The sequence below is a fragment of the Rhamphochromis sp. 'chilingali' genome, assembly GCF_963969265.1.
Source record: "Rhamphochromis sp. 'chilingali' genome assembly, chromosome: 15".
Classification (NCBI taxonomy): Eukaryota; Metazoa; Chordata; class Actinopteri; order Cichliformes; family Cichlidae; genus Rhamphochromis; species Rhamphochromis sp. 'chilingali'.
This window is the reverse complement of record NC_137942.1, coordinates 16,367,686-16,381,406: the sequence shown is the minus strand read 5'-3', so window position 1 is coordinate 16,381,406 and position 13,721 is coordinate 16,367,686. Positions and strand designations below refer to the sequence as shown.

Here is a 13,721-nt window from a genome sequence, read left to right as displayed (position 1 = left end):
TTGTTTTCTGTAAAACTCTGATTTTTGTTTGTAGAGGGTGTCAACAGAAGTTCTTTGGGGAAATAAATCAGCAAAAATTGGCATTTGATCAACGAGTTGCGAGAGGAGCTAATGTGGCAGTTTTCCCAGGTCACTGTCTTCCAGGTGCACTTTTTCCTCTGCTTGTGGGCATCTTTCCTCTTCAGCCTTGGAATACAGGCTGCCTATGCCTTAAAAAAAACAATCAAACAAAAAAACACTACGGTCTTGAAAGTTATTCTAACTATTGAGGTACATCACGCCACTGTCTGCAGAGACTGAACCGGAAACACACTCTTGTGCCTTGTTGTGATAGAGGGGTCACAACAAGCCGAAACAACACCAAAGTCTGCTTCACATCAGCAGTTGTGACGTGTAACAATTCAGAAGCAGGACATTGCTGAGGTATGAACGGGTACAATATCAGAAAAGTGAGGAAAAAATTACCCTCAGGTTTCGCTAAAAGCAGCAAAACTTTGGTGGATAAGATAAAAGAAACGTACAACTTTCATGAGTGATTATTCAAGCATAAAAAGAGCAGTGGATAGACATGTCTCACAAACCCAGGATGTATAATAATACATTCTTTCGGAATAAGGTATTGGCTAGACACACGTAAAACCTGTTCATGCTATGAGAGACACTTATTAGCTGGGTGCAGGCACTCTGAACATCCACATTGCCAAAAGCCTCCTCTTCTCCCTCTGATGAAGTCATACTCTGTGCTGAAACATTAGCTGCTGTACCTTATTAAAAACCTTCAAACCCCATCATTCCAGATCCGATCTCAGCTGCCCTGCAATGTTCTTAGCTCTTCTGGCACATGCACACATTCCTTTATTTCTACGATGGCTCACTTCCTGTTGATCTCTGCGCTGCCAACTTTGCTACAGCAAAACAATCTGTGCTGGATTAGCGAAATGTGTTAGTGGCTGTGAAAAAAAGAACTGTCAAGCACCTAAAATTGGAACCAAATGCTAAACAGATTTTTAGTCGTGTTTACCCGTTCTTTGCTTCAATCGCAGTGTTGCTGTTTTTGCTTCAGAAGGCAACATTTTTGGAATCAGCATCATAATTCATGTATCTTAGTGGCACCGCAATCAAAAATTTAGCAAGACTAATAAAACTGTGATGAAGCTTTGCAAAAGAGGAGAACACTGTGGAAGTTGCAATACAACAGCTGTACCCTTTAAGGGGAACTAGTTTGTGTTCCATTAATTTCTGTCATACAACTGTTACAATGGACTAAATTCAGACTGTTTTATAAACACTTGGTTTCAGACAGCTTTTTTCAAGTCTGCATCTGTGTGATGTCAGCAACAGTGGATGTACTTAATATGGTCATCTCAAGCACAGCAGCCTCAGCCAGTCAGAAGAAAGTTGGTGCAAAGAGAGGGCAGCCTCAGAGCTACAAGATGCACACTTCACACAGTGAGGGTGTGCACTGAGGACCCCTAAAACAAATGAGGAATCATACACTCACTTTAAGTATACTTTATGATATACAGAGATACTTATTAATGCTGAAAACACTCAGAAATTTCAACCCAACCCCTCACCTGACATGGGAGCAGGTAGATTCCTGATTCAGCAGCTCCTAAGTCATAGGAAACCATATGACCCTGCTTCTGGGACTGGCACAGTGATCAATGGCTCCTAAAAACCTCTGGACTCTTCCTGAAAATTTGCGAAGGCTGGACACTGAGGTGCGCAATGGGTGTGTGAAGTGTGTACAAGGGTCAGTGGGTGGATCAGAGGGGGACGCAGGAGAGCGAATGCCTTTGGTGTACATACCACAGTACAAAAGAACAACCTCCTGTGTGAGTGTAGTCATTAGTGCTTTCTTCTCTGTGTGTCAAGGTCAAAACAGAGCCTGATTACAGGGCGCTCTAGAGAGCTGTGGGTGTGTGTTTGTCGGCATGTGTGCACACAGAGGCTTCCCTTTTGAACGCAGGCAGCGGTGGCATTCCTGGCCCTAGGCGCTGGCTCTTGAAGCCAGATCTCAAGGAATTTGGGAAATGTGCGAGGGGGCATATCTCTGGTTGTGAACAGGAGAACGAGAGATGGCAGAGTGATGAGGGGAGGGCAGGAAAGGAAGGGGGGAAATCTATTTTGTTTGCCTTTTGTGGCCCCCTGGAGGATCAAGTAAGGTTGGTAAATTGGGAGGGAGGGACTGGTGACATAAGACGACGAGGGGCCAAAGATGAGGCTTTGTGTGCTTGCACGAACCAAAAGGAATTCTGATGAAAAAGGGTTAAAAAAGGTAATGCTGGGCAGCGAGAGGGATGTAGCAATACTGTTGGCGAGAGAATCAGTTTGGGTAAGGCGGTCTTGCCTCATTCGTACATTTCTCAGAAGCATTTGAAAGAGATGGTGAGATATGGAGAGAAAAAGAGAAACTTGTCACCTTCTCTTCAGTCTCCAGCTCTTTGCTTAGCAGATTCTTCTCTGCCAAGTGCAGCTGTCTCTGTAGACTTTCCACCTTTTCCTGCAGAGCCTGAGGGAAGGGAGAGACAGTCAGTCAGCTGACTGACGCAAAGAGAAAAACATTTCGAATTCGGTGTGGCGTTAAGTGTTACGTGGCACAAATTGATAGACATTAATCTGCAGTTACATTTGAGATTGCAAACAGATGCACGCTTTATCTCAATAAGAGGCTACACCAGACTCAAGACCAGAGCTAAAAAAAACAAGTAGATGGAGAAAACTAATAGGAATATAGAGTACACAAACATAGACAGAAGGACAATGAAGAGAGATACAGCTTGTGATTACTTTTTGGGAGGTAAAAGGCTATTAACAAAGCAATCTCAGTAATTACTATGAAGCTGCCCTCATTAACCCTAAACTTATTTTTAGACAAGGGCATAAAGAAAGACTTCCCCAGTATGGAAACAAACAAACTTTCTAGTCTTTTATAAAGCTGCAGTTCTTATTCCTTTCCTTGGCAGTACTAAGAAACATATACTGTATCATTTAGTGGATAACGAGCCCTCTCGCATGTATTCCAGTACCTGTGCCGATCAAATTTCCCCACAAGGTACCAATAAAGAATTCAATCTATTTTGCTTTCTAAGACTCAGGCAAGAAAGAAGAATAAAAAAAAAGAAAGAAAAAGAAACGCACAAAGCAGTTTTCTCCCCTTTCTGCCCGTAAGTGATAGCAAAGCACAGTTCCTGCGTACGACCCAGAACCAGATGTTCCGAGTGCACATGTGGACACTTCATCTTTGATTAGCCTGCATGGAAAGCAGGGACTGATATGTACACACGTGCAAGTGTGCGTGTGCACACACACACACACACACACACACACACACACACACACACACACACACACACACACACACACACACACAAATATCTTAAGATGAAAGCACGGGCGTGCATTTACACTTGCATGCACACACACCTCCAAGAAGTGTGAGTGTAGCACTGGCTAACATCAATATCCACAGTGTCTCCCCCCACTGGAGTTGAGTGAGCAGGCCAGGTGTTGACTTGTTGATTCTCCGAGCCGAGGGAAACGTAGTCCAGGTGATAGGCATGACCGCCTGATCTACGATTCAGTCCACTGACATAAATCACGCGCAGACTGCAAGGCTTTAGGGCCGGGGTGAACTTTTAGGTAGAGCTTCTCTGGAAACTACACCACGAAGTAAAAAAAAAAAAGAAACACAGACTTGGATTTGTTAGTTAGATTTTTATACTGAATACACTCCGATTTCACAGTGTCTGATCCTCTTGGCAATTTTATCTCATATATGACCATTTTCTTTCACTAATTTAAAACACAGTGTGAACTAACCTCAACTGCACTGACGCAGGTGATTTAGGCTTCATTTAGGCTTCTGGTAGTTGGATTTTTTTCCCCTCTCAGCACACATTAATCGGCCAACATGACTCTAGAGCACGTCGAGGTCAGTTTCAGCTCTTCAACATGAAAGGCGGCCCATTTCCAGCGTGCTTATCCTATTAATCAGGGTATTTCTTAACTAGTCACAACCCCACTGTAGCCTACATCTCCATTCTGTGAAAGCCTTTGCCTTTGATTTCATCATTTCATTTTGTTTACTGACGAATCAAAGTCTCAGTGACACTAAGAAAAGCATTTTCAGTGGAGTTGACATGAATTACAAGAGCTTTAAGTAGCTGTAGTGGTAGTGTAGAGAAGGCATGCAAGGACTAGTATTTATTTTTGGGTGGGAGTGGGTTTGGAGGAGAGGGGCAGAGAGAGATGCACAGCTTATTGTGGTGATGGTCTCTTGAGACGAATTAAACATTTGGGAGAGTGTAGAAAAAAAAAATCTTAAAAAATACTTTCCCATGGTAACAGTGACCATTTCAACTTTGGATTGTGGGTAAAGCACTTCTCTTCCGTGATATGACAAATAAAATGTGTTTCTTTTTAAAAACAAGGTTTATATCCTACATACCTTCATTTTATAATGTTGTAAACTCGTAGTAACTCTACCACCCCCCACCCCGTTATTTCTTTTTTTAACCATCATCCCAACAGGGGGCCCATTTAACAAGTGCTCTTTTAGTGACTGTACCTTCGTTTCTGTTTGTGCTGGAGACAAACTTCTAACAGTTTTAGAAAAGAGAGACGACGAGATTTACAGGCATATCCGGTGTCCCACAGTAACACAAAGTGTTCACAAGGTACTTCTGTCTGAAGTACATATCTGGACACTGACACAAGTTTTGTTTTTTTATACCCATTTACTGAAACATATTCCGAATATAGTTATATAATAAGTAGACTCCCATCTTTCAAATTGGATGAATGGTTTAGGAGTTCCAGCTCTTTAACATGTGTCACTCTCTTTTTAAAGGGAAAGGTAATTGGACATTTGACTCAAAGGCTATTTTCATGGGCAGGTGTGGCCAATTCCTTTGTTATGTCATTATTAATTAAGCAGCTAAAGGGCCTGGAGTTGATTTCAGGTGTGGTGCTTGCATTTGGAAGATTTTGATGTGAACAGACAACATGTGGTCAACGGAGCTCTCCATGCAGGTGAAACAAGCCATCCTAAAGCTGTGAAAACAGATAAAACCCGTCTGAGAAATTACTACAATATCAGAAGTGGAAAGATCTACAGTTTGGTACATCCTGAGGAAGAAAGAAAGCATTGGTGAACTCAGCATCGCAAAAACACCTGGAGGTCCACAGAAGACAACAGTGGTGGATGCCCCAGTCTGTTTGCCCCAATATTAAGAAATACACTTTTATTAGTGATGCTAATAAACAATCCCAAGAAGTGATATTGAGAATAATTTTTATGGTCATGAGAAACCCCTTCACAACAGCCCACCAAGTGAACAACACAACTCAGGAGGTAGGCGTATCAATATCCAAGTCTACTATAAAGAGAAGACTGCATGAAGGTAAATACAGAGGGTTCACTGCAGGGTGCAAGCCACTCATAAGTGCCAAGAATAGAAAGGCTAGATTGAACTTGGCTAAAAAAAACAAAACCCCAACATCTAAAAAAGCCAGCACAGTTCTGGAAAAACGTTCTTTGGATAGAGTAGTAACCAAGTATTAGAAATGAACATTTTATTTTCCTGTATTTAATCTGTCCAATTACTTTTGAGCCCCTGAAATGAAGCGATGTTAAAAAAACGCTTTAGTCCCTCAGATTTTTATGCAATCTTTTTGTTCAGCCCACTGAATTAAAGCTGAAAGTCTGCACTGCATCAGAGTTGTTTAATTAAAAATTTATTGAGGTAAAAAGTTGTCTCTTACCAAATATATATGGACCTAACTGTGTCTTACTAACCAGGCTCGGTAACAGCAGCACCGTTTCTTTTAAAATATAATCACTTCTGGCTGCAAAGAAAGTAGCATAGCTGTCGTCAAAATGCAAACACGAAGGCTTCAAACAACAGAGACCAAAAACTAGTGGCAAACATCAAGTTGGCTGCATCCATCTCTTATATACAGTCTATGATTAAGCTGCAAACGTCTGCTATCATCTTGTAAAACCTACCCACTGTGACCCTAATGTCACCTACAACTATTCTTAAAACAGCACCGTTGCAGACAATATAGATAAGCGTCCTTAACAGATCACACCCCACCCATCTCTTCCTGTCCCACTAGTGATTCCCCGCAATGTGACACAAAATTTCTCGACCTCATCTTCTGGGAAGTGAGGCTGACCCCACTGGTGACGTGTTTTTCTCTTTCTTGTGGGTTCTACGTTTGATGTACTCAAAGCAAATCTAAGTGCAAAAGTTCAACCCTGGTTCCTTCATTAATAGAATCATATGGGATGTTTCTGCTGATGAACAGTACAGCTTTGTGAGTCAGAAAGAGCTGCAGATACTCAGTCATTATTGCCGTCAGACACAATGGTCATATTAAGCGAATTAGCAACAGATACTGTGCTGAAGCTGATGTGCATGGTCTGTCTGACCTTGACTTTAATCAATGAGGGCACTTGTTCAGACACAAAACCTCCAACTGGTGCTTCATTATTGATTCTTCATTTTCTCAGTCTAACTTCCACTGTTGTAACTCTGTACTGTACATATAACATGTACTGCAGATACACACAAGTAGTCAACATACGCACACAGTTCTTTTCTTTAGTACATGAATGACCATGTGTATAATATTCAGCAAAAATGTCTCCAGATGCTGAGGGTGATATGGTCTGTATCAGTCATGCAGACTGACTGGGATCATTGAAAACAGGGCAGGAAGAGGGGGTGGGGGTGTAAGGGAGGAGGAGGGGGGTCTGATTTCCTTAGGAAGAGATGTTGGGTATGAACGAAGGAAGCCTGAAAGTGAAAGGTGTAAAAAAGAAAGTGAGAAAAGCAAATTGCAAAGGAAAAGCTTGAGAAGACAGCAAGAGAAATGTGACCGCATCCAGAAGAGTGCAAGAGGAGAGAAAGTTCAGAAAGGTGAAAAATGAGAAACAGCAAGATACCGAAGAGGAGGAGGGACGTGAAGGAGAAGAAAAAAAAACACGTGGCCGGAGTGAAGAGATAGGGGCAGCGGTTCTACTTCTGGCGCACGGTACATCGGTTGGGGGCTTAGAGGTCTCTCTCACCTCTCCATCAGCAAAGTGCCTCTGCCTTTCATTCCAAACTTTGGCTCAAAGGATTAGCGAGGCACACGCGCACACAAGCACCAACAAACACACCGCTCAGAGCGATCCATACAGGTATAGGCATGCATTAATATTAACAGCAAAAGTTCTAAAAATGTGAGCGCTACACTCTGCAGTCAAATGAGTGCGCAGTTACTGCGTCGTACGCACACAAACATACACGCGGCGTCACACAGGCACAACGATGCCTTAGTCATCTTTCCTGGGTGGTCCTCCTGCGCAGATAAGGCGAGCATGTTTCCCCAGGGTGAAGTAAAAGCAACAGAGGGCAAGGAGAAAAAAAAAGAAAAGCAAAGAAGAAAGAAGGGAGGGAATAGTGGGAGGAGGAAAAAAGGCCAGGGGCCTCTTTAAACTTGGTGTTTTGTTAGGAGCTGAGCTGCTCTTCATGTGCGGCGGGGCCTTCTATTTGCAGCGTGCTGTCAGAAGTTTCTCCCAAAGTCTGGATTAAAGAGATCCTCTAATGACACTGAGGCTGGACGACTTCAGACAGCAGCAAAAACCTCACACTGCACCGCCTCCAGCCAAGGACACACACACACACACACACACACACACACACACACACACACACACACACACACACACACACAGACAAGGGTAGGAGCAGATACATACACAAGGCGCACAAAGCACACAGACATACATAAGCAGAGACAGTTTGTGGATTGCGCCCACACACACACACACACACACACACACACACACACACACACACACACACACACACACACACACACACACACCAGCTTTAGTAGAACAAGGCGGTGTGTGTGTGCATGGCTACTGATCTAATAGTAAATAATAAAGGAGGTGCTAACCTCAAGGAGAGATGGATGGCCAGAGAGATGAGCACAGACTTTCTTTTATCTGCACTTTTATCAAAGGATTGTGGGAAAGGTAAAAAAGTGAGTGTAAGAGAGAAGCTGTAGGAGGAGGAGAGAGGTCTCCCTCCTGAGGTGTTAAGAGAAGAGAAACTTTTGCTTTGCTGTTGGTCTGTCTTGTCTGTGTGTAGGAATGAAAAAAAGAAAAAGAAAAGTGGTTTAGCAAGTCGACCAGGACAGCCCCACTGAAAGATAACACCGATGTTGGTGTGAATTGATTTGCTTTCAGTGCTTTAATGCTTTTCAGTTCTTCTTCCCAGAGTTGATTTAGAAGTAAAGTGGGAAGATAGCGTGATGGCAGCAGTTGTGGAGAAACTCCTGAGCAGTAAATCAAACGGTTATCTTGCCCGTCTTTTCTGGTACTGATGAAAATAGTAAGACAATTGCCACGCTAATGAAGACATGTTGCAACCGAGCTGTGCCCACTGGGGGGAATGCGCTGTTCTCGGTCTTCCCGTCTCTTTCAGCTGCTGTGAGCTGCGCTAGAAAGAGAATAGGAAACGACTATAAAACATACACCATATGCCTGCTGTGTGTGTGCGTTTGTGTGTGGGCATTCGTGCATTTGTTCTGCTTATCGAAAAGGACGCATATGAAGTGCATTCTAAAAACTCTTGACAACATCTTATGAAACATAGGTGCTCTTTTGATTTAGGAGTAAATCCTCAGATTCTTACCAGGATTTTAAAAAATCAAGATTATGCGATACACATCTATTTAATATCGTTTCACTGCACAGAATCAATCTGGTGTCCTGCTGATGGCTAACCACTGTACAGCACTGTAATTTATATTAAAATAAAAATAAGTGGTTACAACAATAAATAATGATGTGGCTATTAAAATAGTAAATCACCATTCTGTGAATGCCAAAAAATATCTTGCATTGAACGTACTGACAATTTTAGTGGTTTTCTGAACTATATCGCTAACTCTTGTAGCTCTTATTAAGTGATATTATGCAATCTGTGACCTCAGCCAAGTTCTATGGTATCCTTCAAACTGAGGAGCCCAAGCCAAAGCGCAAAAGAGCTCTTGGTTTCTTTGTACATTGCATAAGGTTTGTGGTTTGGTGAGTAATTTCCATTTGTTGTCTGCAAATATGCTCTCTATGAGCTACTCTACTTCCCACGTTCTTTTATAGCATCCTGGAATGTTATCTTTCTTCTACTTCCACCTCCTCTGATATGTGGATCAAACGCTGCTGGGAATCGGCCCCATGGCCGGAAAACTCATCAATCAGCCGACACAATGCACACGTGTGGAGCAAGCACGCACGCACACAAATGCATACAGAAAAGAGTGGGAAAGAAAAAAAGAGGGAGAGCAACCTTCGCTTTCACACGTGCTATAAATACAGTGTGTATACAGATCCAAGACTATAACTTTCTGGCTAATGCTGATGCTGACATAAAGGACAAACCGGAATTAGCTGGAAGTTGGAATGTGGGCTTACTTGACAGCACGGAGTTAAGATTTAAGAGAACAACAGCCATCGGTGGGGCACGAGTACAAGAAGTGCCCCAGTGTGTTTGCTCCTATATTAAGAAATATACTTTTATTAGTGATGCTAACAAACACACCCAGGAAGTGAGAAAGTCGTTGGAGGAAACCACAGATTTAAATAAAAGTGACTCAAAACAAAAAGCCACCGAAACAGAAAGGTTACTGAATGCCTCTTTTAGCTCTCTCAGTGTCACAGTGTCATCATCACTACAGCCTTTCAGTCTCTTCTCTAGTCTCATTTAGCTACTTGCTGGTGCTTCTTCAACATTTACAGGCGGATTATTGACTGAGGTTTTTTTATGTTGTAGAACGAAACTGGAAAATGTCTAAAACACGTTAACCACAGATCTTATTTCAAGCATCTAACCAAAAAACCCACGTAAAAACAAAAACACCGACTTTGAAGCAAGAGAACAGGAAGTGGCGCTCTGTGCTCACCATTCTCTCGTCTCTGTATTGCCAGTTGGTCAAAAGACATGTAAACATCCCTACCAAAGCTAGCCAGTATCTGACCAGGGTCCAACGGTGGCTGAGAGGAACGTCATGGACCAAGTTGAGGGCTGATAATGGATAACTACAGACCCTCCCTCATTGCTGTGTCATACCAAAGAGGGGTATGAGTCTCACATCTTTAAACCACAAGTTCAGATAATTCCACAAATCACATAACATTTTCTGAGTTAACTTAATCTGTTGTTAGCATAAACAGTTACATATATTTTGGCTAACTGGACCAATAAACCTAAACCTAGCTAAAAGTAAAGAGCAGTTTATTTTATTTTCAGCAAGTAACATCAACCATTTCAGATACCAAACACACAACACAAATGAAAACTGTATTCATGCCCACACACATACGCACACAGAGGAAAGAGAAGAAGAAGAAAGAGAGGAAAATGATGGTTCAGATGGTTAACAAACAAATGTGCAGTTCAAGGTTGACACAAAGAACTCGGATGTGTTGAAGGACGTGGACGGACACAGAAACACGGGAGACAAATGGACACTCGCGTACACACACACAACTACTGAAGCAGCTCTTTGCCTCTGCTACAGAGAGTATCCAGCGCACCTGTTCTTGATCCACTGCTGCCATTCCTTCCCACAGGCAAAGTCATCCTTTCAACCCCCTCAGAAACTAATGCATATATAACTACAGAACTACAGACAAACTGCAGTTGCTACAACTAGCCTCCTTAATGTGTGCATGTTTGTATGGCTGTGTGTGCGTGTGTGCATGCACAGGATCCCTCATTATTATGCATGCACAAAAAAAAACAGCGTCTAGATCACATGGACTACATCTACTGCAAATTTAACCAAGAAACACACTGTCTAATGCACAAAGAACAGTGCACCTCACATATTCACTCTCATCCTCAAACACTGTGAGACAATGGTCACTGTTGCATTATGTAATGTGTCACCTGTCACTTCACCCAGAGGACACTACAACAGGACCTTCTCTTTGACTCGCACTAGAAGCTACTGCTGGAGGAGCCTGGATCAAAGGTGTGTATCCCTGTCTTCAGTGTGTGTGTGTGTGTGTGTGTCTGAAAACACTGAATATATGTGGGTGTATGTTAGAGAATGCAATACTATTGGAAGATGTACTGTAGAGACAAGGGCACTAACTCAAAGCTGTGTTTGTGGGAGAGTTTGAGGGAGGGAAAGACACAGATAAAGACTTAGTGAGAAGAAAATGGGAGAAAGAGAGTGTATGTAGGTCCACGAACACTAAGTTACAGAGGTGTGTGTGTGTGTGTGTGTGTGTGTGTGTGTGTGTGTGCGTGCGTGCGTGCGTGCGTGCGTTTCGGGGGACGTGCGTGGCAACATTCGGCAGGCAGAAAGACAGGAAGCACTGCTGTGGGGAGCAGGAACAGCGGTGCTGATCAAAGCCCAGGCGGGTGACACTATGGGCGGAGTGCCATTGTTTATTCACCAGCCACCTCTCCCTTTTGGCAGGGCGAGGTGAGCATGTGTGCTTGTGTATGTGTGTGTGTGTAGTCAGAGTTTGAGACAGAAAGAGTTCGAAAGATACAGAGTTGGGAAGATAGGCTCTGAGAGAGGGTAGAGACAAGCCGTGTGTATGTGTGTGAATGTGTGTGTCTTTGTACCTTTTTTCTTGGCAAGCTAATGTGGGCTTCAGTTCTTTCAGATTTGGCAGCTGCACATTTCAGGCAAGTGTACATGCACACTCATAAATACGGTCTGACACACACATGAACACACAGACCAAAAAGAAAAGAAAAGAAAAGACACTACCTGCAAACACGGCCACATAGACACACATCATGTGGTCAAATAATAATAATAATAATGGATACTTTATTGATCCCCATGGGGAAATTACTTGTTTTTCTCTGCATTTGACCCATTCACTCAGTGAAGCAGTGGGCAGCCCACTAAGCAGGCGCCCAGGGAGCAGTGTGTAGGGACGGTACCTTGCTCAGGGGTACCTCAGGGTAGCCGTTAAGTGGATTCGAACCGCCGACCTTCCGATCATGGGGCGACCACTTTACCTACTGAGCTATCCCTGCCCCTAATCCAGATAACCTCACTATTAAACACATTTACCTCTAACCCTATGCATCAGAAACAGAAAAATCCACACAAATATGCAGACACTTAATAACAAAACCACAAGAAGAGAAGCGGTTGACATCAGGAAGTGAATAATCCTCTAAACAAACCACTAGCTATGTGTCACGGTGGACCAGTGGCCAATATCAACTATATCAATGCTATAAATAGACAGGACGCATGAAAACAAACAGAGAGCATTGTATAGCTTTCACCTTGCACAGTCCTTTGACACCAGCCAGGTTCCAGTGCACTCAAAGAGACTTGCCAACTGTTATGAGATAATTGGCACTCTAAAATTAACTGGATTAGGAATGGTGAGTCACCACCATAGACTGTATATAATAGATGGCTTCTGGCCTGAAAAGTGAAGTCAACAACATAAATCTGTATTTCTCCTTTTGGCCATAAGCGGGCGACTCCAATGGTTGCAAAAGAAGTCTCATGAATTAATTGATATATAAATAAATAGTCTCCATATAAGTCTTAATAATTAATTTTGCAGATTAGCGTTAAAAAAAGACCTATAAAATCTGGCATGTTTTATGGTGGCCCGACATCGCGATTAGTAGGATGCCACTGTATGGGTGTACGGTGTTCAAAGGCCAATATACCGAGCAGAAGGCTTCCACATGGGGCTTCACGGTGCCAAACTCCCTCCTTAAATTTCAGTCTAGAGTTATTTACCACATTTTAATATGACTACACTGTATATGGGATATTACTCATAAAAAATGACATTAGGGAGAAAGGTGAAGGTACCATTTATGACACTCGAGCTTTCTAATGAATGCGCTTCTGTTTATTCTGCTCATTTGATTTGCATATTTTGCAAAAATTGAGTTTGAGCCAAAAAAGAAAATATTAAATAAAACAACAAGCTAAAAGTAGGTTCAGTTCAGCAGATTTAGAGGCTGAGTCTGCTCATTATCCTGGACCAGGGCACCGTCTGCAACTGTTTGCAACACACACTTCAACATTTAACCTATTTGCGACTCAAGCAAAAATGTGCCTGGGAAAGCAAAGCTAAGCGCCCCGTCTGCAACAACATGGCAAGCAGACAGACACTAAAGCTCGCCCTATGTACGTACGCACACACATAGCACGCTCCCACGCACACACCGCACGGATACACTACTCCACCTAAACGTCATGTGTACGAAAAAAGGAAGATAATGAGCATACTTAACTGTACTGCCGCTGTTCTAAAAAAAGGGTTTATGAGATACAAAGGTCTCTGCAGTTAACACCCACATTTAAGAAGTCCAAGTACAGTAGAGCCACAGAGGGAGCTAAATTCAGGCTAGAAACGGCAGAATGGGGCTGGCGAGGAAAAGAAAAAAGAAAAAGGGACATCTGATCTGGTGCAGCATGCATTCAGAACAACTGTTTTGGGATTATCCCAATTCAAATGCACGGCTAACTTTGATGTTATTTTCTTCCCCTCCCATTGTCTGAAGCCCCTCGCTCTCTTCATAATCCGAGCCCTTTGAAGTGAGCAGCGTGGAAACAATGTCAGCAGGCGACACACTCCCTCCGATGGCCCACTGACAGCTCTCCACCATCTCTTTCTTTTTTTTCTCCCCTGCTCTTTCCTCCTTTCGTCTCAA

The 13,721-nt window shown here is 42.9% G+C and overlaps 1 protein-coding gene across 4 annotated transcripts in view; it reads right to left on the bottom strand.

The window, feature by feature from the left end:
* cep112 (centrosomal protein 112) overlaps window positions 1–13,721 on the bottom strand; it is a 145,306-nt gene that overhangs the window by 12,180 nt on the left and 119,405 nt on the right. For all 4 annotated transcript variants that reach the window (XM_080905363.1, XM_080905365.1, XM_080905362.1 and 1 more), the window contains one exon: window positions 2,426–2,515. In XM_080905363.1, the coding sequence (XP_080761489.1) occupies window positions 2,426–2,515 (90 nt within the window). The remainder of the gene's footprint in view (window positions 1–2,425; window positions 2,516–13,721) is intronic.